This window comes from Schistocerca serialis, chromosome 5 (genome assembly GCF_023864345.2).
Source record: "Schistocerca serialis cubense isolate TAMUIC-IGC-003099 chromosome 5, iqSchSeri2.2, whole genome shotgun sequence".
NCBI classification, from domain to species: domain Eukaryota; kingdom Metazoa; phylum Arthropoda; class Insecta; order Orthoptera; family Acrididae; genus Schistocerca; species Schistocerca serialis.
This window is the reverse complement of record NC_064642.1, coordinates 628,901,443-628,928,873: the sequence shown is the minus strand read 5'-3', so window position 1 is coordinate 628,928,873 and position 27,431 is coordinate 628,901,443. Positions and strand designations below refer to the sequence as shown.

The following is a 27,431-nucleotide window of genomic DNA, read 5'->3' as shown; positions in this document are numbered from 1 at the left end:
ACTAAAACACTTGAAATGTTGACAGTGGCATACAATGAGTCTGCTCTAACTAAAAGAAATGTTCGGCAATGCAATTTTTTGGACATTTTTGGGGACGAGATGTATGTCGACGAAGTTGCTTCAGAAGAACCGTCGCATGAGCATCGCTCAGGAGCTCTTGGATGATGTCAATGATGATCCTGATTTGCTCAAAATGGTCATAACTGGTGATGAAACATGGGTTTACGGTTACGACGTTGAAACCAAAGCCCAATCGTCCCAAAGGAAGCATCTTGAAGAGTCATGACCGAAAAAAGCATGCCAAGTTCAATGTCACTGGTTTCCCCCACCCCACCCCACCCTGCACCCCCCTACCCATTACCGTGGCATACTGCATTATGAATTTTTGCCTCGAGGTCGTATGGTCAATAAAGAATATTACCTTGACGTTATGCGCCATTTGTGAAAAGCAATCAATACGCAAAAAAAGTCTGGAATTGTGGAACAACAATTCATGGCTTTTACATCAAGACAATGCACCTGCTCATTCATCGTTGCTTGCGAAAGATTTTATGACCAAAAACAATGTGACAATCATGCCTGAGTTTCAATGATTGAAGAAATAAAAACTGCATTGCTGGAAGTGCTCAAAGCTGCACCAAAAAGTGCTTACGAGAAGTGCTTCGAGGACAGGAATAAGCATTGGCACAAGTGTATTGTATCTGTGGGGGATTACTTCGAAGAGGACAACACGAATATTGATTAATAAATAAATATTTTTTTCATAAAAATATAAAGTCACCTTACTTTTTGAACAACATTTTTCACTAGCTAGGAGATAAGTTATCTTACACAGAGAGCATCCAGCGCAAAGTCAAAATGTTACCACAAATGAAAGCTTGGGTGACTTTTTTGCAGCACTAAAGAACACTGAAAGCACAGAAGAAAGTGTTCCAGCAGGAAATAAGAGAAAATGTTGGAGCATGACATAATAGCACCCAGCAAAAGTGGATGGAATTTCCTGCTGATAAAGATCCCAGAAAAGACAGACGGTGGTGGAAAAAAAAATTGGTGTTAGCTCACTGGCTATAATTGTCTAAATGAAATCTACCTAAATTTAGTTTATTCATTGACGAGGATAGACAAACTCACAATTTAGCAGAAGACTATTAATACATCCAATCAGACAAAGAGGATTGAGAACAGAAGGCTTTCAGTACACTATATGAACTTAATGAATATAAACACAAGCTAATGGGCTTCAAAACAGCTCCATGTACTTTCCAGAAGCTGGTGAAATCCTTTTTACAGGGCTAGAAGGCGACAAACTGTTCATTTACTTGGATGATGTAGTGATATCCTATTCCTCCTTACAGAACCACAATGTGAGAATAACATAAGTGATGGCGGCAACTGGTAGTGTTTGTAATTCGCATGTGTATGAAAGTTACAGTTCAGTATTAAAAAACAACAAATATATGCCTTGTAGTGATATTACTGTGAAGATAAACGAACAAATAATCAGTCTGTAGAAAACTGTGGAAGTCCTACAAAAAGAAATCATATACCTGAAGAAAGAAAATCAGCAGCTAAGACTCACTCAGAGAGCATGTGGGATTTCAGAAGCAGCAAATAACGAATCACAGATATTGAAGGTAAGCTGTACTGTAAAGGAACCTCCGCTCTGGGAAACGGTTCACCATAACAATACCTTAGCAATAGTAAATAAACAGCCAAGAAGAATAAGGTTCGCAGACGAAAACAAATATTCTCAGCTCTGCCAGGTAGAAGACAGTGTAAAAACCTGTAGAGTGAACGGAAGTAAGTTTTGTGAACGAAGTGATGAACAAGAAACATTCGCAGCAAAACAACATAAGTAGCTGAAGTGTGAATGTTAACAAGTTTCATGAACAAAGTAACGAACAGGAAATATATGCAGTGAAACATAATAGTGCTAATAAATATCAAAAAGAAATTCAAACAGGAGTGAAACAGTGCAATGGTCAAAATTTTGTACGTAAAACCTAAGTTACATTATTAGGTGATGGCCAAGGTCATAATGTTTCAAGTTACCTTAATGAAAACGTAAATCTTGAGTGTCTGGGGTATGTGTATCCTTCAGCAGAAGCCAAGGATGTCTTGCAAAACGCTAACAAAAAGGCTTCTGAAGCTGATGCCATTGTAATTATGACTGGAACAAATGACATAGCGAAAAACCACAGCGTGAACTTAATAAAAGATTTAAGAAGCACATTACCAAGTATCACATCGAAAAAAGTGTTTGTTGTCGATGTTCCACTTAGATATGATCTTGCAAATCGATCCTGCGTAAATCGCGAGGTACTGGAAGTAAACAAACAGCTATATCAACTGTGTTCGAAATTCAAAAATACCACAATCATTAAAGCTAGCGAGTTTGACAGGGAGTGCTATACACGACAAGGATTCCACCTCAACAACCAAGGAAGAAGATTAATCTCGGAACTGATTACCAAAACTGTGAGTAAAGAAATGGCCACCTTTACGGTAATACCACTGGACCAGGCAAACCTGTAAAGCCTGCTGGTCTGTCTGGCAAAATATTAAAAGATATGTTCCAGCAGGATCAAAATAGTCTACAAACCATTCACTCTGAGCCCAGAAAACTAGATGTATCCGAACGTTGTCAAAATGGGGCCTTGCTACCAGCAGTAGACTTACAAACAACTCAAGATATCAGCTGTATAGAAGTGCCCTTAAAAAAGACAATCTCAACCCTCTTCTTCACAGCCCAGGGTTAGCAAAAATAGTCTTCTGTTCTTACATATTAATATTCAGTCTTTAAGAAAGAAGTTGGGAGAATTGCAGTACTAGTTAGAAACTTCCAACTGTGGTATACTCAGTGTAAATGGGCATTGGCTATATTCATCAGAAATTGATCTCAATATTCCATTTGGTTACTCCTTAGCTAATAGTTACTGCAGATCAACAATTGGACATGGGGGTGTTGCAATGTATATTAAGAATGGACTAAATCTACAATACTTTATTATTGAAGTCACAGACCTGTGCATAGACACCACCTTTGAGGCTGCAGTTGTACATATACCTAAACATAATATTATTGTTGCATCTGTATATCGCACACTATCTTCTAGTGAATATGAATCTATAGTAATTTTTTTAAAAAAACTGTTAGTCTTACTAACTAAGCCTAAATATAAATACCAAATATTTTAATTTTTGGTTATATTAATATGGATATCAGCGTACAGAGTCATATCATATTGGAATTCTTGGATAGCTTAATAGCTTTTGATTGCTATTGTCTGAATGATAAACCTACTAGATATAATGCATGTTTAGACAATATAATAAGTAATATCCATGAATATAACGATGAAATTGGAGTAGTCAAGTTAGGCATAGCTGACAATGATGGGCTATGGATTACAGTCCCAGTCAGCATTCCAGATGAACAACACAAAACTGTTAGACCTATGAATGAATGCAACAGCAACATAAGAGAGTTTAGAACTAGATTAAGATCAGTTAGCTGGAATAACATCTGATACAAAGATATGTGTGTGAATAACAAGCAAATTATTTATGGAGGACATTGCAAGAATATTTGATGAGTGTTGTCCCAGATTAGTAAAAAACACACACACACACACACACACACACACACACACCAAGCTCATAAACCACAGAGACTAAATAATTGGTTCACACCATACCTCAACAGCATCAGGATTATGCTTCTTATGTTTAAGGACAGATCTCATAACAGCAGCGAGTACATTAGAATAAGAAAAATTTATAGATCTGAAATAAGCTTGGCAAAACATAGGGCGAATGATAACTATATTCTTAAATCTAGAAACAGCTGTAAAGCTGCCTGGGAAGTAATTAAATGTGAAATAATAGAGGGAAACATTCCACGTGGGAAAAATATATCTAAAAAGAAAGATGATGAAACTTACCAAACAAAAGCGCTGGCAGGTCGATAGACACACAAACAAACACAAACATACACACAAAATTCTAGCTTTCGCAACCAATGGTTGCCTCGTCAGGAAAGAGGGAAGGAGAAGGAAAGACAAAAGGATATGGGTTTTAAGGGAGAGGGTAAGGAGTCATTCCAATCCCGGGAGCGGAAAGACTTACCTTAGGGGGAAAAAAGGACAGGTATACACTCGCGCACACACACACATATCCATCCACACATACACAGACACAAGCAGACATTTGTAAAGGCCCGGGGTACTTGATCGTCAGGAGTATGTGGCTGAAGGACTGCGTCAGCTTTCAGACAACACCACATACAAAGTTTGCCAAGGTAATCCCATTCCTGATGTCCAGGCGGAGCTTCAAGGAATCCTCAGAACCTTAGGCCCCCTACAAAACCTTTCACCTGGCTCCATCAACCTCCTGACCCCACCAACACCCCGCACTCCTACCTTCTACCTTCTTCCTAAAATTCACAAACCCAATCATCCCGGCCGCCCCATTGTAGCTGGTTACCAAGCCCCCACAGAACGTATCTCTGCCTACGTAGATCAACACCTTCAACCCATTACGTGCAGTCTCCCATCCTTCATCAAAGACACCAACCACTTTCTCGAACGCCTGGAATCCTTACCCAATCCGTTACCCCCAGAAACCGTCCTTGTAACCATTGATGCCACTTCCTTATACACAAATATCCCGCACGTACAGGGCCTCGCTGCGATGGAGCACTTCCTTTCACGCCGATCACCTGCCACCCTACCTAAAACCGCTTTCCTCATTACCTTAGCCAGCTTCATCCTGACCCACAACTTCTTCACTTTTGAAGGCCAGACATACCAACAATTAAAGGGAACAGCCATGGGTACCAGGATGCCCCCTTCGTACGCCAACCTTTTCATGGGTCGCTTAGAGGAAGCCTTCTTGGTTACCCAGGCCTGCCAACCCAAAGTTTGGTACAGATTTATTGATGACATCTTCATGATCTGGACTCACAGTGAAGAAGAACTCCAGAATTTCCTCTCCAACCTCAACTCCTTTGGTTCCATCAGATTCACCTGGTCCTACTCCAAATCCCATGCCACTTTCCTTGATGTTGACCTCCACCTGTCCAATGGCCAGCTTCACACGTCCGTCCACATCAAACCCACCAACAAGCAACGGTACCTCCATTACGACAGCTGCCACCCATTCCACATCAAACGGTCCCTTCCCTACAGCCTAGGTCTTCGTGGCAAACGAATCTGCTCCAGTCCGGAATCCCTGAACCATTACACCAACAACCTGACAACAGCTTTCGCATCCCGCAACTACCCTCCCGACCTAGTACAGAAGCAAATAACCAGAGCCACTTCCTTATCCTCTCAAACCCAGAACTTCCCACAGAAGAACCACAAAAGTGCCCCACTTGTGACAGGATACTTTCCGGGACTGGATCAGATTCTGAATGTGGCTCTCCAGCAGGGATACGACTTCCTCAAATCCTGCCCTGAAATGAGATCCATCCTTCATGAAATCCTCCCCACTCCACCAAGAGTGTCTTTCCGCCGTCCACCTAACCTTCGTAACCTCTTAGTTCATCCCTATGAAATCCCCAAACCACCTTCCCTACCCTCTGGCTCCTACCCTTGTAACCGCCCCCGGTGTAAAACCTGTCCCATGCACCCTCCCACCACCACCTACTCCAGTCCTGTAACCCGGAAGGTGTACACGATCAAAGGCAGAGCCACGTGTGAAAGCACCCACTTGATTTACCAACTGACCTGCCTACACTGTGACGCATTCTATGTGGGAATGACCAGCAACAAATTGTCCATTCGCATGAGACAGTGTTTGTTGGTAATGAGGATCACCCTGTGGCTAAACATGCCTTGGTGCACGGCCAGCACATCTTGGCACAGTGTTACACCGTCCGGGTTATCTGGATACTTCCCACTAACACCAACCTATCCGAACTCCGGAGATGGGAACTTGCTCTTCAATATATCCTCTCTTCCCGTTATCCACCAGACCTCAATCTCCGCTAATTTCAAGTTGCCGCCACTCATACCTCACCTGTCATTCAACAACATCTTTGCCTCTGCACTTCTGCCTCGACTGACATCTCTGCCCAAACTCTTTGTCTTTAAATATGTCTGCTTGTGTCTGTATATGTGTGGATGGATATGTGTGTGTGTGTGTGTGTGTGTGTGTGTGTGTGTGTGTGTGTGTGCGAGTGTATACCTGTCCTTTTTTCCCCCTAAGGTAAGTCTTTCCGCTCCCGGGATTGGAATGACTCCTTACCCTCTCCCTTAAAACCCACATCCTTTCGTCTTTCCCTCTCCTTCCCTCTTTCCTGATGAGTCAACAGTTTGTTGCGAAAGCTTGAATTTTGTGTGTATGTTTGTGGATGTTTGTGTGACTGTCGACCTGCCAGCACTTTCATTTGGTAAGTCACATCATCTTTGTTTTTAGATATATATTTCCTACGTGGAATGTTTCCCTAATTTTAATCAAAAAGTAAGGTCCATAGCAAAAACTGGCCAAGTGTGAGAAGAACTTGTACTCTGAGGGTTCTGTACAAACGTAATTAGGTACATAGATAGTTCATCGATCTAGGAAATCAAAAATGTCAACGATTTTTGACTGTTATCAATACCAATACTGGCAAGATATCAGTCCTGGGAACTCCAGGACTCTTGGGAATGTTTTAATTTAAAATTGTAATTTGCACAGACAGACAGAAAAAAAGATGTGATATAATTACAAGCTAACACGTGGTCCGGTATTCGGGCCAAGTGTGATTATCACGAGCCTGGCCCATGGTACGCTGGTCACATGAAATGTAAACTTCATGGGCCCAGCCTGTGGTATATCAGTCGGGTGAAATGTGAATTGTATGTGCCCAGTCTGTGGTACATCAGCAAGGTGAAATGTAAACACCATGGATCTGGCCTGTGGTATAATGGTCACACTTACAATGTGCCCACCACACACAGCACAGATTCTTATTACCTCTTTGCCTCACACTCAGTTAAATGTTATTCTTGGTCATGTTCGCACACCCAAATATATTTTCTTAAATATTAGGGACATATCCCCACAAAATATTTTCAAAACATAAATGTTGTGGCGAGAACAATGAGTGTTATGTTGATACTTCTGCTACCGAGAATGACAGTAGTGACATCATAGCTCCTGTATGACAATAATCCAAGCAATTAATTGTTGAAGATGATATTGCTTACAAAGATCAACTAACAGAGCCCCTGACTTGGAAAAAAATACAAAATAGTCCAAAAATCTGGAACTATACAATGACTCAAGGCATAAAAGAGGCAACCTTACATCAGGTAGGAGTAAATAATAGAGAATTAGATATATTTAATATCATATTGGATAACATGTTCTGAGAGAATATTGTAACAGAGACTAAGCGGTACACAGGACAAACACATCCATTCTAAACAGAATACCTGGAACTGACAACAAATTGTTTTCTGTGGATTGTAATTAAATTAAAAGACATTTTGTACTGTCACAAGTGAACAAACTGAGATTCCACAGAATAAGTTGAAGAGCGCTCTTGTAGAAACGCCCATATTTAGAGAAATAATGTGTGCTAAAATACATCTGCAAATTACAAGATGTTTGAACTTTACAAATAATGATCTTGTTGCCAATAAAGACAAAAATAAAAACAATTTGTGCAAAACAGATCTGTGACCCAGTATATGAACCAAAAATTTAAGCAACAGTGTACAATGAAATAAGACACTCCTAACCATGAATCACACATGAAATTTAAGGTATACATATCTTACAACTAATTCAATCCATCAAAAAAGGCACAGTTCAATATTAAATTTTACAAATTATGTGAGGCTAATTCCGGTTATTGCTATGACTTTAAAATACAAGGGTCGTTCAATAAGTAATGCATCACTTTTTTTTCTCTCAAAACATATTTATTGTTAAGAGTCAGAATTCGGTGACAATATATATCAACATGCCTTGCCCATGTCTTATTTTTCTACATGGTCTCCATCACATTGTATGGCCGTATGCCAACATTGTGGAAGAGCATGTGTTCCCTGGTGGTAAAAGCTCCTGTCTTGTAGGCACAGCCATGTTTTCACTGCATGAATGACAATCTCGTCATCTTCATCTTCAAAGAAAACGACGGGGTGCTGCATTTAAAGAGACTGTTCTCGAGTGCTTTGAGGAAGCACCTACAACAAGTACTCAAGCGGTTGGACATGACATGGGAGTCACTTATCGATTAGTCTGGGAGGTTTTGAGGGATGATGGCCAGCATCCATATAGTTTCCACCCTGTCCAAGAGCTATAAATCCTGTGACGGACTATGAACACAGGCTACGGTTTTGTCGGTGGTTTCTTCTGCAACATGTTGTACGAGATCTCGACTTCCCTGCTATTGTGTTGTTTACCTTCCATTGGGATGGCCTTTACAACACTCGAAACGTTCATTTCTGGGCAATGTGAAATCCTCACACCACGTACGTCCACTGACACCAGTAACGATTTTCACTCAACATTTGGGCAGGCATGATTGGACCTGTCCGTCTACCTTCTCAACTTACCGGCACAAATTACCTCCACTTTTTGCAAGAAACTCTACCCAGCCTGCTGGAAGATGTTCCCCTGGACATACGGCTACGCATTTGGTTGCAGCATGATGGGGCACCCGTACATAACAATCATGCTGTACGCGAATATTTAAATTAACTCTTCGATGGCCAGGTAATTGGCACAGGTGCTTGTAGGACATGGCTCCCGCAACCGCCAGACCTCACACCACCAGACTTTTTCCTGTGTGGATTCTTCAAGGTTCTAATTCACCCACCTGGACGCCAACCACCCAGAAACAAAGAGGAATTAATGGATCGCATTCAACATGCTGCCAATCACATTAAGCCAATGCCAGGAATATTTGAAAGAGTTTCAGCAAAACACTGTTCAACGTTACCAAGCTTGTGTCACGTCAGAGGGTCGCCAGTTCGAGCACCTGCTTTCAATAAACAATGTCCTAGCTACAAAAAAAGCCCTTCTCAGGGCCGCCACAATTTGTAAAAGATTTTCTGTACACAAACTGACAGCTGTTGACAGGTTTGTTAGTGGTATGTCTTATCATGAAACTATAATGGATGTGTCGGTACCCCAGCAGATTTGCCCCCAGGCCACCAGAGTGGGTGGCTGGTACGCTACGATCAAGCGTGCAGGCCGCCGTGGATGCATTGCGATCTCCAGCACGCAAAGCATTCGCGGTCATGCATTGTCCAGAGAATTCAGCAACAGGGTAATCCCGCAGCCAATCAAAGCATATGGCACCAAGTTTCCATAGTTTAAAAATTGTGCGTTGTCAACCTACACAACATCAGTAATTTTGGATCCTACTGCCACCAGCTATCCAGGGTTAAAATTTCGTGACACAATTTTTCTCCACTGCGTAAGTCAAAACAAACTTCAGTGAAATCAAGTGCAAGGATGGAAACATTAGAAGCACAATGAGAATTCCACTGATAGATGTAGATGAGAGAGGAGGTATGTGGAAAGAGTGCAATGATGGCCTCTATGAGGGGGAAGACATGCCTAATGGCATGCTAGAACAAGAAACAGCAGCCAATATAGAAGAGATAGGGGATCCAGATTAGAATCAGAATTTAAAAGAGCTTTGAGGGACTTAAAATCGAATAAGACTGAAGGGCTAGATAACATTCCATCAGAATTTCTACAATTCTTGGCGGAAGAAGCAACAAAATGACTATTCACATTAGTGTATAGAAAGTATGAGTCTGGCGATATACCATCTAACTTTTGGAAAAACGTCATCCACACAATTCCAAGGACAGCAAGACTCAACAATTGTGAGAATTATCGCAAAATCAGATTAATAACTCATGCATCCTAGTTGTTGACAAGAGTTATATACAGAAGAATGGAAAAGAAAATTGAAGATGTGTTACAAGGTAATCAGTTAGGCTTTAGGAAAGATAAAGGCACCAGAGAGGCAATTCTGACATTGTGGTCAATAACGGAAGCAAGACTAAAGAAAAATCAAGACACGTTCATAGGATTTGTCGACTCAGAATAAATGCCAACAATATCAAATGGTGCAAGAATTCTGAGAAAGATAGTGGTAATCAATAGGGAAAGATATATAAGTCTAAGAGCCAAGAGGGAATAATAAGAGTGGAAAACCAGGAATGAAGTGATCAGATTTTTAGTGTCTTAAGACACTATAGTCTTCATCCCTACTATTCAATCCTCAGTGAAAGTGAAGAAGAATTACAGGACTGGCTGAATCTAATCAGCAGCCAAATGAGTACAGGATATGGACTGAGAGTGAATCAAAGAAAGATGAAACTAATGAGAAGTAGCAGAAATGAGATCGGCGAGAAACTTAAAGTCAGGACTGGTGATCACAAAATAGGTGGCAGCAAAGTAACCCATGACAGTCAGAGCAAGGATGACATGGCAAAAACGGTATTCTTGGTCAAGAGAAGTCTACTAGTATCAAACATAAGCCTTAGTTTGAGGAAGAAATTTCTGAGAATGTAGGTCTGGAGTACAGCACTTGCAGTTCTTCAAGAATTTCCGCATAAATTCCAGAACCACTTGTCCTCCTACTGTCTCGGAACACACAATATTTTAAAAATAAGTGTGAGAGAACGTACATACTGCGTGACACATGTTTGTGTGTGCAGGCTGGAAAAGAGTCACGAGCACAAGGTAGACGCGACGGTCGAACGGCATCGACAAGTGTTAGCCACCCGCGCCACAGAAGCCATATTGGAAGAGCAAGTAGTAATCAGGTAGTATTCCTTGCTGCTTTAGTGTCTGTGATTGTTGTTAAAGAAAAATGAACAATTGATTATAGACATTTAATTGTACTTCATGTGTTGGACTTGCTAGAAGTAAGACATGTTCATAATTATGTGGTTACAAAAACTACAGTAAAAAATGAATTTAATCAAATCTAATGCTAGACAAATCGATTGACTTGCAAACATTCGAATATTTATGTGAGAGTATCCACTTATTTCAAGAGGGGAGAGAGAGAGAGAGAGAGAGAGAGAGAGTCTGATAAATGCCCGTAGCCAGCATTATTCTTCGGAGGAGGTGGTTTTGGAGCGACACAGCCGGCTATCCAGAGAAGAAGATCGGCTGTGCACATCAAGTAAGTCAACTGATGTGAGAGAGGTGTGGATTTTGCTTGCAATCCAAAGTCACACCGCTTCTTATTGTCGCACAGCATTAGACACTGTATGGCAGTGAAACATGGACTGTGGGAAAACTGGAAAAGAAGAGAGTGGAAGCATTTGAAATGTGGTGCTACACAACAATGTTGAAAATTAGGTGGAATGATAAGGTAAGGAATGAGGAGGTTCAACAGAGAATCGGCCACAAAAGTAATATATGGAAAACACTGACAAAAATGAGGGACAGGATGGTAGGACATCTGTTAAGACATCACAGAATAACTTCCATAGTGCTAGAAGGAGCTGTAGAGGGTAAAAACAGTAGAGGAAAACAGAGACTGGAATACATCCAGCAAATAACTGAGGATCTGGACTGCAAGTGCTACTCTGAGATGAGAGGTTGGCACAGGAGAGGACTTTGTAGTGGGCAGCATCAAACCAGCCAGAAGACTGGTAAAAGATTTCTGTAAAGTAAAATTAAAGAGGACATAATAAAGAATGAGGAGCTGCAAACAAATACTCGTAGTTAAATGGAAAGATAAACGAGATGTTCATTTTACGATGACAAAACACAGAACAGTAGAAATGATTACACGAGGATCCCATATACTTCAAATGGTTCAAATGGCTCTAAGCACTATGTGACTTAACATCTGAGGTCATCAGACCCCTAGACTTAGAACTACTTAAACCTTACTAACCTAAGGACATCACACACATCCATGCCCGAGGACGGGTTCGAACCTGTGACTGTAGCAGCAGCACAGTTTCGGACTGAAGCGCCTATAACCGCTCGGCCACAGCAGCTGGCCAATATACTTCGATATCAAGTTGTGTTATGGAGTACAACAAGGGAATGATTGGAATTTATCAACAAAACCAAATACTAGCAAGCTTCCCAAACATGAGACAATAGTAAAAGGACATCAAAAAAAATTTTGTTTTCTGTTTGATACTCATCTTTTCAATATGTACATTTTGTGCAACAAATAGAGTTACAGTGATCATAGGACTGAAATAGCCAAATCATTACTGAAAAATATACCAAAATCACATTATAAACGATGAGGGCAGGTATCATATGGAGATTTACCAGACAGACAACACACGAAATGTTGACCGACAGCTTCATAATCAAAGTCATCAAGACTGTAAACTCGGGAGTGCACGAGAGGCAAAATTCCATTACATGCATCATATGTTTCGAGTGATATCACAGCCTTGAAGATTACTGATTTGTGTTGTTGGTTTTTGTAAATGTGCTAGTATTGTGAACTGTCAATGTATTCAGAAATTGGAGATAAATGGTACTGATTTATACTACACTGTATTCATTGATAATAAATCTTCTGTGGTATTTCTGACATGATTATTACATGAGGTTGTAATTACTTACTCAAAATTCGAGGTTGTAATTACTTACTCAAAATTCCACAAAATTATATATCAGTTGGGTCTGACACACGTACTCACATTCTGTAAGTCATATGTGATTGGTACAACATCATGTTGAGTCCCATAGTGCTCAGAGCCATTTGAACCATTTGGTACAACATCAGACCTATTTGCTGAAACACGAAATGGCTCGAAGACTGGGCAATTGTGTTTGGATTTTGGGCCCAGTCTGCTGCAACTTGAATCATGGGTTACACGGCTAACAGACATGTGGACATGAAAAAGAAAAATAATTCCGTGGGATATAATTACAAATTAAATATTTCCTGAGTTTTTCCTTTATATGTACTACAAAACCTTACTTCTTGTCAAATTTCATGGTTCTTGATGAATGAATTTGCTTCTATCAAAGTATGTGACATAAATGGCCATATATTTTGACTGCATTGACTTAGAAGCTTAAACTTTTTACATCCCCAAGGGACCACAGACCTTAATGTGATACATACAAATTCTGCCTTGATATTTCTACTTGTTCCTGAGAAAAAGTGGTATTAACAGTCGAACACACAGACAGACAGACAGAGAACAGAGTGAACCTGTAAGGGTTTTGTTGTTACTGACTGAGGCACAAAAGCCTACAAATGAAGAAATTATCATGCAAGAAAGGAAAAAAATGAGCCAACTCATAATAGGGTATAGCACGAGGAATCATTCCAGATATCCACTGTCCAGAGGCATCACTCTTTGCGTCACCTAATGTGTCACTTAGCACTGATTACAGAAATGTGTGGCTTATGAACACTGTACCCCACTCTTTCTAACTCTCTACACACAGCCATTGTGCAAGCTGAACCACTGGCACCACTCTTGAACTCACGAAATATTCCTTCTGCTGATTTCGTGTGAAGTTTTTACGACCACCCTTTGCAATGCACAACAATCACCGGCCATCGGTGCATGAGGTAGGTCTGGTTTTGGTTTAGCTGTGGTTGTTCCTTCGTGTTTCCACTGCACAGTCACACCACCAATATTCGACTTGGCCAGCTTTTGGAGAGCTGAAATGTCCCTGACAGATCTGTCACTTAGGTGATATCCAATGACTAGTCCTTAAGCTCTCCTCATTGTCCAATTCTGATGTAACCACTTCCCTACTGACAACACAAAATTCACTCCTCCTTTTATACTGGCACATGGTCAATTCCGCATTGCATAGAGGTGTCTGAACACCTTTGATCAGGTAGTATATTTCTTTCAGGAAGCAGATTTCTAACCATGGCAGGAACTGATTGAACTTTGTGCAGAAGATACAATGATTGAGAGAGAGAGAGAGAGAGAGAGAGAGAGAGAGAGAGAGAGAGAGAGAGAGAGATCTATACATTTTTACCCATTGGAGAGAAGTGTTGCATATGCAGAGAATCCAGTGCCTGAGATGGAATACAGTGGGAAGAGCAATCACATTTTCTAGCATCTTATCAGCCCAACACCTTAATTAATGGTATTGAAGGGTTGTGAGGAGCATAGGAACATACCAGAGTCATTTGAGGTGGACACAAACAAAATACCTGGCAATTAGTCAATCACTGTGTAGCTTCTTAAATTTGTTGGGGAGGAAGCAATAGCTGCATCTGTCAGTGACTGTAACTAAATGAAGATCACGCAACTACAGCGCTCTGCCTGTTGGTTTGCACCAAGGGTGGTGCTCTACATATTGTGAACCAGAGGTCTCAGGTCCATCCACGTCCATGGCCGATACTATTTCAGCCCTGTCTAAGATTTTTGCAATAGAGCGACTTCCTTATACCATAGTTAACAATAACAGCCACCAGTTTGTTTCCCAAAAATTTTCATTCTTTTGTAAGGCTAGTGAGGTTCGCCCTCTCATAACTCCTCCATTTCATCATCAATCTAACAGTGAGGCCCACTGCATGGTTCGGACATTTAAAACTTAGTTGCAGAAGTACATATCTGGCAGGTCCACTGAATCTGCTTTACACCGTTTTTTAAGTTCATACCATTTCACTCCAGTGGTGGACAAGTGCCCAGTGGAGCTGCTACATGGACCCCAACCAAGGAACTTCCTTCACCTGCAGCATCCAATGCTGTGTCCGCCAATGTCGTCGGCTACATAACGGTTCTGGCCGCATGCGCCTGTCTCGGCTCATGGTTTTGGCCGCAGGCTGGGTTCCTGCTGTTATCGAGCATCACTCGGTCTGGCGCCTGTGCATCATCTGCATTCTTGATGGACGGATGTCCCGTCCCTTTGACCAGCTGCGGCCACACACATTGGGGTCTGTTCCGAAAGGGCCACCGCCTCCCACCCCAATGCCTGTTCCTGTGTCACAGACGATCTGGTTTGTGCTGCAGCGGAGATTGCTGCCTCTGACCCATTCCTCACCTGCCGTCTCTGGTGCAGCCCCACTGCACCTAATGCTGCTGCCGCCTCTGTTGCTGGGTCCTGTGCAGCCATTGTTTTTGACATGCCCTCTGATGTCTCGTTTACTGACCCCTGACCTTGATGAGGAGGTTGCCGTGGAGATGCCATCCCTGGTACTGCCCTTCAGCCTCTCACGAGAGAGGGGATGGTGTGCCAAACCGCTCCATCATCACTTCCGCCCCTAATCAGTGGTACCTGTCGGCTACATGGTGGTGCAGCAGCCAGTTTTTTTATGTATTCATGTCGTTTTTCCACCAACTAGAAGGGAGGAATGATGTACCTTCACTCATGATAAGTTCTATTTCAGAGATCATGCATCCATACAATTCATAAGCCCACTCATAGAGGCCACCTGGGTCTGCCTTGGATGTTGGGTTTGTGGGGCGCTCAACTGCGTGGTTATCAGCGGTCTGCCTTGGATGCACTCTGTTGAGCCGACAAAGAAGCAGTATTATTTAGGTGACCACAAACGAGCGCTTGGCTTATTCTGTAACTGTATTACAGTTGTCCATTCAATGTGTTCAGTGCTACAAGCAACCTGTACTTCACTGTATCGTATGTTGGCTTTATCAAGTACCATATTCCATAAATCATGTTTGTTCTTGTTACAACACATGCAATCCTGACGGACACTTCAATGTTGTAATTAATGTCCTAAAGAAAAATGTAGGTGTATTTTGCTTACATCTGTGAAACAGGAGGGTAGATGTATGAGAGTAGGACTGGGATGGCACCATTGAGAACCTATGCTTTCCTCCCAGACTTCAAGAAAAGGGTTTCTAATGAATCACATCAATCTCAGTCAGGGCCTGGGAATGTATGTGGTATTCAGAAGCATTTCCTGCTTACCAATAATGGGCATGGGCAAACACATTACATGCATGTGTATAATGTAGTCTTTAGTGTTTAGATTGTTCTCCCAAAGTGACAAAAAACATTTCACTAGCCAGTTTTATTTTACCTGCCCTGTGCCATTATCTGGTGTAAATACCAGGGGGTGGAAAATAATTTGATTTTTTTTTTTCTGCATAGATATAATCATACACTGCTCCTACTTGTTTTCTGAGTGTGTTGCATGAAGTATTTACTTATGTGAAAATTTTTCAACAGCAACTACATGGCAGCTGCATTGCATTATTGTTAAAAACTAAAGCCATAAACAAGTCTTTTTATATACTCACAGATTATTTTTTGCAAACATTACTGAAGAAAAAAAAAAAAAGAAAAAAAGAGGCAGCTATGCTTCCTTAACACACTTTCTGAGAAGAGGAACGCACTTACTGTTTGACATCTTGAGATCGACAAGGCACGCAATATGTACAGGAAAGCACCCACTGTGATAGGAGTCCTTCTTAAGCACCCTACAAAAACAAACAAACAAGATATCTGCCATTAGTAAAGTTCAAAATTTATGCTACATCTACACAAGTGAAACAACACTAGCTGTAAAATTTAAGAGAAAAAAATGCAGTCAGTGAGTGGTGAGCAACAAGTGTGTGCTTCTACATGAAGAATACAGATTCAACACCCAGCACCACAAGAAATTCTCACTGACTGGAAGATCAGAATGGAACAGAATATACTTTGTGTACTGTAATTAGAAGTGACTTGAAGAAGTAGTATTAGTTCCAGCTTCAAATGGCTGTTAGAATACATTGAGGTGACTAAAGTCTTGGGGTTCAGATGGGATAGTGATGTGAAAATATGAATTTAAGCAAGTGAAGGTCATTTAGCCTCTCACACTCAATTCCGTCTCTCCCTTCCAAGTTTTTGAACCCTGGGAACCTGAGCAGCCCTGAGGAAAATTGAGTAATCAACCACGCTGGAGAACAGGGTCAAGGCACACAAGAGCAGGAGAAATGGTCTTCCGAAGAATAGCTATGGGCTGATAACCCATATCAAGAAAAAAATCTTATTACTAAAGCTCCAGGAAATAGAATTAGATGGACCCTCAGGCATTACGTAGAATTGCAGCCCTTGGAAGTCTGATTGGAATAGTGAAAACATTGAAGGTGGATACCATTGCCTTGCAAGAGATAAGGTGGACTGGACAGGGTACCTTCCAGAAACAGCAGTGTTCTGTGTAACATAGCGGCCACAATAGTGAACACATATTTGGTGTGGGATTTATAGTCTATCAAAGCACTGAACAACTAGTAACAGGATTTAAAGCAGTAAGTCCATATATATGAATAAAGGGGAAATTCTTTAACTAAAGTCTTCTAAATGCACATGCCTCTACTAAGGAGAAGACAGCTGAAGAGGAGGAGATCTTCTTCAAGGAACTGGAACAAGCATATTGACAGTGTCCAAAAAATGATATAAAATGGTGATAGGAGATATGAATGCTAAGGTAGGGCAGGAGTGGGTCTTCTCCCCTACGACTGGTAAATATAGCATTCATAAAGAGAGAAATGACGATGGACACCTCTTGATAAATTTTGCAGCATCAGTTAACATGACAGTTTCTGGCAAATGGTTCCAGCATAAGAATATAATAAAATGACCTGAGTGTCACCAGGTAACAATGCTAGGAACCAAATTGTTCATATATTACCAGATACCAGGCATGGCTCTGATGTACTAGACTGATCATTACCTCCTCACACCAAAAATTAGAGGAAGAATTTCAACTGTACATAAAAGTTAAAGGAGAAAGGCCAAATAAGTAAAATACCTCCGAACTTAGGGACCCACAGTAGGCTGAACACCTAGCTATTAATTTGGAAAATAGATTAACAGGAATCCTACAGAATTATACTCAACATAAATCACCAATGGAATAAAACCAAAAATGAAAAACAGGCTGCTGCTGCAGAGGAAGTGATTGGTTTGGAACAACAGACCAGAAGGAATGAATGGTATGATGAAGAGTGTGTGGAAGCAACAAGAACAAAAAAGGAAACATGTAACGATATGTTCAGAAGAACAAGAGTGCTAGTGGATGACTATAGAGGAAAAAGAAGTACTGAAAAATGTTTTCTGAAAGCAAAGATGAGAAGCCTTTTCAAAATATGGTTGCAGAACACTGAAGAACACTAACAAAAGCAGGATATTCTACAAAAAGGTCAATAACCTCAGAAAGGAATTTCAACGAAAAACAACACGAAGTAGAGGAAAAAATGGTGAACTTAAAGCATTACAGGAATTTGTGTTACATCGTTGGGCAGAGAACTTTAAGGAATTATTATGAGCAGAGAATGCTGAAGCATGGGAACTAAGTGAAACCAAGAAGTGGAAGAAGAGGAAAATGGGAAGCCCTTGATGTGAGAGTTTCATCTATTAATAAAGAAGCTAGCTACAATATGTCACCTGGCAATGACAACCTGTCAGCTGAGTTTATCAGGCGTGGTGTAGAACATCTAGTCAGATGCATGCACACCCTGCTCAGATATATGGATGCAAAATGTCATCCCAGATGATTGGAATATTGGCATAATATGTGATACATCTAAGAAAGAGGACATTCTGGAATGTACAAACTACAGAGGAATTACATTCTTGAACATCCCATATAAAATATTCTCCTCCCTGCTTTGTACCAGTGTAAAACCTTTTACAGAGAAAGCAATTGGGAGACATGAGGCAAATCAATTATTGACCAAATATCCACCCTGAGGTTTGGAAAAAACAAGGGAACACAATACAAAACACATAATATATTTGTTGATTTTAAAGCAGCATATGTCATCACAAAAATAAACAAACTTACTGAAGCCATGAAAGAACTGGGCATACCATAACATTTAACACACCTCATTACTTTGACTATGGGGAAAGTAGTATGTAAAGTATGGCTACAAGGAAATTTAACATCAAGTTTTGAAACTAACTGTGGATTCATGCAAGGGGATGCACTCTCATGTGTGCATTTTAACACAGCACTAGAGAAGGTAGTAAGGACAGCCCAAATCAACACAACAGGCACAATATACAATAGAATTGTGCAGGCTCATGAATTTGTCTATCTGGGAACACTGGCAATATCACAGAATGATATTGGTATGGAAATAAAGAGGCAAATCCATCTCTCTACTAAATGCTATTATGTGTTGCCCCCAGAACTTAAGTTCAGAAATCTGCCCTTAAGAACGAAGCGTCAACTGTATAAAAATTTAATACATCCCATACGAAAATATGGTCCAGGAACCTGGACACTGACAAAACAGTGTGAAAAAATAATACAATGTTTCGAACAAAAGATATTACGCAAAATCTATGGGGTGGCTAATGAAGATGGAGCATAGCACGGATGACATAATTTTGAACTTTACAAAGTATGTAAAGATCTTGAAATCATAACATTCATTAAAATAAACCACCTGAAATAGGTTGGCTGTGATTTTCATATGGAACATGAGAACCAACAAAAACAGCAATGCTGCAAATCCAGTGAGACAACGAAGCAGGGGGAGGCAAAGACGTTGATATTTGGATGACATACAAGAAGCTTTAAAAATTATTGGTTTCAAACGATAGAGATGCAAGACACTGGACAGGGGTGAACGGAATGATATCTTAGAGCAGGCCAAGGCCCGTCAACGGCTGTAGAGCCAGGAACAGGGAGAAGACAAAAGTCATGGGATACCTCCTAATATAGTGTTGGGTCTCTTTTTGCTCGGCATAGTGCAGCAACTCGACATGGCATGGGCTTACTATGTCACCGTAAGTCCCCTGCAGAAATATTGACCCATGCTGACTCTATAACCATCCATAATTGCAAAAGTGTTACTGGTAAATGATGTTATGCAAGAACTAACTTATTGATTATGTCCCGTATATGTTCAGTGGGATTCATGTTGGGTGGCCTGGGTTGCCAAATCATACCGTTGAATTGTCCAGAATATACCACTCGCGAAGGACTGAAGCCCTGTGACATGATATCATTGTCATGCACCCTGGACAAGCTCACTCACCAATGTGCAGTGGCCATTCCCCATCGTCTTACAGAAAAACCAGCTGTTCACATAGCCACCAACGTCAGGAAAACTAAGTAAGGCAACCATCTACGGAGGTAAGGCCGCCACTGATGCAAATCCTCCATGGATGACAGTCATAAAGATGTCAGGTAATCACACTTATGTCACTGACAACCAACCTGTTCAGGCAATAGTCAATTCAGGGGCTTCCTTTTCTGTAACGTTGAATGCTTATCATTGTCAGCTACAGAATTTTATTTTCTGTGATATGAAAGTGTGTGTGCTGAAGGTCACAAATGGGAAATACGTCCAGTCCCCACGAACAAGTATAGTACACGCTCTGGGCAAGTGTTTATAATTGAAGATATTGTTATCTCACCATCTTCAACGAGACAACTTCCAGTCATAAATCAAGATTCTCAGTTAAACTGTGAAGTTTGCAATAAGATAATCAGGCTCACAAGAAAAATCTACATGACAGGATGATCACAAGCATTGCAGGTGATCAAGAAGAATTTTGGATTCTGATTATCATGATGGCTGAACCAATCCGAAAAGGGCAGCTTAGTGTCACTGATGAAGAATCATACTCCGCTACCACTAAAGACAACTCTGGATAGGAAGATACTATCAAACTACCAACAAGACCTGGCCTTGGTGAGTGATGGTCATTCTGCATCAATTTTAGATGCTTCAAATCCACAGAAGAGACAACACAGACAAAGTGGCCCATGGCAAAACACTGTATCAACACTGAGGATCATACACCATTAGCCAGCACTCCTACAGAGTGTCACCAGATGAGAGCTGTATAATATGAAAGGAAGTAGAGAAGATGCTGCAAGATGACCTCATTGAATCTTCAGAGTCACACATTTTCTTTCATTGCCTTTGGGGGGGGGGAGGAGGACAGCAAATAGCATTTTTGCATCGACTACCGACAACTGAATAAAATCACAAAGAATGATGTCTGTACACTGTCATGCATTACTGGAATGCAAAGCTGATTGAAAGGAGCAAAATACTTCTCAACTACAGGCACGCAACAGGCTACTAGCAAATAAAAGTTGATGAGGTTGTCCTAGCATTGTATGACGAGAATGCTGAAACAAACTTCACACTGACACCGGATAGGTACAGTTCTAGTGCAAACTCACGATCATGCTGAAATGAGTTTAATGTTATGCTGTTTGGACGGTGTTTCTTCTCCAGCTACCTTAGAATGTATGATGGACAGCCTGCTTTGACACCTTAAATGGACGATGCATTTTTGCTATCTGGATGACAATGCTGTGTTTCTGAAGACATCTGAAGAACATCTAAGTCGTCTAACAACTGATATGAAATGTGTTTGGACTGTGCACTTCTGGCTGAATTTGAAGAAGTGCCTCTTCATCGATCAAGAAATAAAAATCTCGGGGCGTCTAGTGAATGACAATGGAGTCTGTTATGACTCAGAGAAAAAAACAGCATCCATAGATTTTCCATCTCTTGGCACATTCATGATATGAGTTTTCTCGGAATGTGCTCATTCTACTGGCTATTTACAAAGGACTTCCGTACCAAGGCATGTTCCTTGCAAGAATTACTGCAGGGAGGCCCAAAATTTTCCTGGAATTAGACGTAAGAAAGACCCTTCATTGTCACTAACAAGGTGCAATCACCTTCTCCATTCCTAGCACTGTATGACGAGAATGCTGAGACAAACTTCACACTGACACCAAATAGGTACAGTTCTAGTGCAAACTCAGGATCGTGCTGAAAAGGTGATAGCTTATGCTGCCAGAGCACTCTCCAAGTCCAAGATGAACTACTTTACAACTGAGAAAGAGTGCCTTACAATTGTTTGGCTATTGGTAAATCATTCACGTTATGATGGATCACCATTTTCAATGCTGGCTGACTGGCCCAAAGGATTCACCACGTCACTGGTGAGATAGGCTTTGAAGCTTCAGTAGTAAGATGTCACAGTAGTATACAAAAGTGGACACAAACAGAAGGATGCTGACTACCTTGCAAGGAACCCTTTGGCAGAAAACAGTGGTGTAAATGAAATATCAGTTATCACTGCATTACGCCTCGACCGAATAGTAGTGGCTCCGCTCAAAGAAAACCATCATAACGACCGGGAAAGCAGTGTGCTGACCACACGCCCCTCCTATCCGCATCCTCAGCTGAGGATGACACGGCGGTCGGATGGTCCCGATGGGCCACTTGTGGCCTGAAGACAGAGTGCTTTTTTTACTGCATTACGTGACACTGCTGCTGAACAGATGAGAGATCCATTATTGCTGAAAGGCACAGAAACCCTGAAGGACAGGAACCAACAAAAGGAGAATTACAATTAATAAATGGAGCATTGTATAAGAGGAACTATGGCTGCCTACCCTCCTAGCTTATCTACATACAGTATGCTGAAGTGTTTTCATGACACTTCAACAACTGGTCACCTTGGATTCGTGAAGAATCTATACATAATTGGTCACAGCTATTACTGACCAAGTCTCTATCAATTCGTTAGAAATGCTAAGAATGGAATATCATGCCGCAGTTATCTCCGAGGTACCTGGTACCAGTCCCACCTGTCAGTGCCGTTCCACCAAATTGGCATCGACCTCTTGAGGAGGCTCCTGAAGTCGACACACGGGTATCTATCGATAATAGTTTGCACTGACTACTTCAACCACTACCCTGTCACCAAAGCTGTGCCAACTGTCAAAGCTCCAGAAATTGCAAGGTTCCATGTAGAAGATATAATTTCGAAGCATGCAGCACCCCCTCTGATTGTGGAAAAAATTTTACAGTTTATCCCAGTATCAGGTAATTTCAAGTTGCTATATCACCTACAGTATTAAAATTGCCTATCAGCCACAGACAAATGGCCTCACAAAATGCTTTAATTAGATGCTGGTAGATTTGCTCTCAATGTAGTTTGATGTCGAACAGACATACAATACTCCCCATTTGTGGCATTTGCATACAACACAGTGAAGTTAGAGACTACAGGCTTCACACCATTCCTTCTGCTGCATAGTCACACGGCTGAAACGGCAATGGATACGTTGCTTCCACTGCAACCAAACAATATTGAGGATGACTACTTGAAACACATCAACATTGAGACTGAAGGTGCAAAGCAGCTGGCTTGTATACTGACCATGGACACACAGGAGAATGACCGAGAGAGCCATAACACCAAGCACTGACCAAGGAGATATAGCCCGGGAAACATGGTGCAGATTTTATGCACATGCAGATAGTGAAACTATTGGAAAGCTTACTAAAGCACTATTTTGGTTTGTATCACAGCCTTCGTTGCTTGAAGAACTTTTTACATAAAGTTTAGGACTGTGACCATTCTTGAAGAAGTCAAAAGTGCAAAGATGTCATCCACACCTTATTTCTATGACATTTTGTTTAGAAATAATTAATGTTTATTTATTTATATCAAAGTAATACCCATTTGTAGATAGGTCTCTAGTATGTATGATGCTAGAACGGATAGGTCATGACTGCAGCTACATAATGAGAAAGCATGGATGCACATTATGCACAAATCTAAATTGTCAAACAAATTATTTATATTATTCAATTCAACTGTGCAAAATCGAAGAATTCTCCACATCCACAATCACAGTTAGCTTCATCATGTTAACACTGCGGCAGGAACTATGATGTAATAATTTATATAAATAGAATTTGTTAAATTTTGTGAGAATTAAGAAATGTGCTACGGGTCATGTAGTGTCGCAATGGCGGATAGAATACAGACATGTACTTGACTTCAGTGGCCATCGCTAAAATAGAAGGTCAACGTCACACACGCAGCATGACATCATCAAGCACAAAGCACTGTGATTTGTCCACTTCACAGCTTCGCTGCCACATACACACTGCAACAGCCAAGGTGTTCAGTGCCAGCAATGTGTTCAGTGTTCCCATGCAATATTGTATGTTCACATGTGGTTTCAGTCTTTTGTAGAAAGATCATTGACTCCGGTTTTGCAGGACCAAGGGCCTACACTGGTCAGTGTGAATGACTAGGGGCAAGGCAGGCAAAAGCAAACAAAAATTGTCATACTGAACATACTGAAGCTTCTTTTTACTGATCTGGCCAACAATAAAAAACCCAAGAATAACATAAATTTTGTGCAAGCTCTTAACTAACAGTAAAGGCTTGTAATGTTTCCGATCGATTGAATTTCTTATTAACAGTGCAGTAACATCAGCAGAATCTCCAGAAGTGAGCAGGTTGTTAATCTCCATGAAAGGCATGTAAACAATAATGGAAAGCTATGGAACTTGACCATTTTAACAAAAAGTTACTGCATGGAACAGTATTTGGTTACTATGGCAGAGAAGAGTATTTGACAGCTAGAAAAATACAGGGTGATTTCCATGAAAAAGTTAATTATTCTGGCTCAGAGATCTCCATTCTTAGTCTTCTCCTCTCACTTGGTTTTCAATTCGGAAAGTGTAACGACAGATTAAAATTTTTAATGGAATGCAGTGACACTCCAGCAATAAGATCAAAGCTTTTGTGCCCAATGCACTTACTGTGTGCTGACGACAATCATGTTGTAGTATATTTTGGCAAACAATGGGTTTCACAAAACCATAAGAACAATTACATTTTGCTTGACTTAACTAAAACAGTAGCCTGAAATTACTACAGTTATTTTTGTATAGAGCTTATTGGCATTTAGGGTGAGAGGTGCAGTGACAAGAGGGTCTTTGACAGCTGAAAACAAAAAGTTTTCAAGAGGTAAGGAAAAATCTTGGTCCTATTAAGGTGAGCTGTTGGAACCAAAATCCTGGTGGCATCATACAAGTACTACTCAGGTAATTGTGTTCATAGATTATAAGAAATAATAATGATTTCTCAGATGTTACCAAAGTTAACTTTATAATTCTCTTAACAACTTTCTCACTGGAAGTTTTTATCACTAATTGGCAATACCGTAAGAAGGTGAGACAACCATCTTTTGGTGACAGCCACTGCAGGTTCTGCAACTTCCTCTCAGAAGAAAATGTAGATATTTAGAGATGGGACAATATGACACATAGATTTATGAATATGTGTATTAAATATGTATAATGTATACAAACTAATATAAAAGTGCATTATTTTGATAACGTGACCCAGGGAAATAAGCAGTCCTGATTGCTGTGGTTAATCATGTGACCGAGTTCTGGAGTAAGTGAGCATAATGTTCTTGTGTCCAGGTGGTCTTGGTCAGTAAGTTGGCTAGAAGGGTGATCATTGAGCAATATATGATAAAGCTGCTTACTTCAGCTGTATTTGGGACTTAACAAGATTTCTGTGTGCCCATGTGGAAGAGTATTGTGTTTCACGGGTGAAGAGAAGAACTAATAGCAATCATTAAAATATCTTAATCCTTTAGTGAATTTTGAGAAACTTCTGTGAACATTGTAAATATTAGAACTATGATTTGTGTGTTATAAAGTGTGACATTAGTGCTTGAAACTTTTGTACATTGCTCTTTTGCTTCGTACTGTTCCATTATTTGACTCAGTTAAATAATTGCAGTAAACCAATTTAGAATTTTATGGACACCTTTTCATGCCCAGACTTTATTCTTTTACTCATAATAAATTTATGAGTTGAATTTAAATCTGTGCCATAGGCTACATCATTATCCTTCAGGATCCAGTGCCTCATTTCATTTTTTATTTATCGGTTTGATTTAAAATGTGTGTTGATAAACCTATGCTTAATCATTCTAATATTTCCTTAACTAATATGATACGCCACTTCTATGTTTAGATGTTATTTGGGCCAAATAATAGCAGGGCACAACTGGCCATATAATTGAGCCAGAATTATTGTAGGCTGTGTACTTGTCCAATCACTAGAAGCTGCTACTGTTAGGGCCTTTGTGAACACGCAATTGGTCAGTTCATCTGAAATAATAGCCCAGTGACCACTGACATGTCCTAGATCTAGGGTGCTGTACTCAGCTCCAATGAGATTTCTGTAAAAGGGGACACTGTTTCTCCAGGAGAGGAATGACTGCACAAGCTACAGTGTATAATGTGTAGTTAGTGCCACTTGCTGGCATGCTGCAAGCTGCAGTTCAAATCTAACCACCAACAATTACATGTTTAGAATTTCTTGAAATACCTTAGGTTTGTATATTGTGGAATATTGAATGCTCGCATAAATATCAGCATTCTGGAAAAATTTATGTTTGTAGAAATAATTACATGGACCATCCAGGAGACCAGTTCTGTTCTGGTTGTATGTTGCTGTTCATAAGAAAACTTGCTTTCAGTGCTAAGTGTTGTATTTCAATAAAGACCCAGCTTTGAGATCTGGAACTGAGTGTGGTTGCGAAGTGACAATACAGGGTGGCTATTCAAATTTGGAAATGTTGGGGGACTCACATCACAATGCCTTTGCTCACAGTTAAGATAAACTAACCAATAATAGATACTAACATTATGAATGAGAAAGTAACTCTGTTATGTTATTATAACAACACTGCAGAACCGATTTTGATGAAATTCAGTATGGAGGTAAGCCCCCAATGAAGAACATAGGTTAGTTTAAGGGGGGAAAACTACTCCTAAGACATTGAAATAACGATGAAGATAATACCTGCACATAAGTCAGTGAGTCAGAGTGTTTGCAGATTAGTCCACGACTGTGGGAATCCAATGTTTACACATGAGCATTGTTTCTCAGATGTTCAAAAAAAAAAAAAAAAAAAAATGATACACCACCTGCCGAAACTGAATGGTGCTTAAAGCAAAATATTGTGGAGGTTCAGTAATAAAACCCAACGTTAAGCCTGGGAGCCGTATTTAAAACTATTACATCGGCGAAGCCCTGAGTAACAATTATTAATATTACTTATTCTATGAAATGCTCGCAAACTTAAGTCTGACTTAGTGCATGGTTCTAAGAGAGCTTGAGCTGCAAAAATCACTCAAACCCAACAAACCTCAGAAAAATGTCAGATCCACCAAAACTTAGATGCAGAACATCATGCAACCTTAAGAGCTAGAGACACATTAGAACAGTCATAAGCCAATTGCATTTCAGACACTGAGTGTCATGCATCTCCTACAGCTTCTGAGATGATTGAAGACACACACACACACACACACACACACACACACACACACACACACACATCTATGCCATTAAATAACCAGATATTTACAAATTACTGACTTAATTGCTGTCATTCATCATAACAAACTATCATTCATCATAAAAAAAAAACTACTGATATGCAAGTGCAGCAAAAGAGTAACTGCTACTATCCAAATAATTAACACACTTTGAAATATTAAGTATTACAAAAATTTGTAATGTATAAAGCTCACTGATAAATTAAAGACACAGAATTCCATGAGAATATACAAATTCCCCTGAGGATTCCCTGCTTTTTTAAAAATACACTGAGAATTCCAGGTTTTCCAGAAAAATCACCACACTGCAAGAATATGTATGCCAAATTTTAGAGTGTTTGGGAGGGG

The 27,431-nt window shown here is 40.4% G+C and overlaps 1 protein-coding gene across 2 annotated transcripts in view; it reads right to left on the bottom strand.

Annotated features, from left to right (window-relative positions):
* LOC126481125 (cell division cycle protein 16 homolog) overlaps positions 1-27,431 on the bottom strand; it is a 206,922-nt gene that overhangs the window by 87,168 nt on the left and 92,323 nt on the right. For both annotated transcript variants that reach the window (XM_050104663.1, XM_050104664.1), the window contains exon 6: positions 16,285-16,364. In XM_050104663.1, the coding sequence (XP_049960620.1) occupies positions 16,285-16,364 (80 nt within the window). The remainder of the gene's footprint in view (positions 1-16,284; positions 16,365-27,431) is intronic.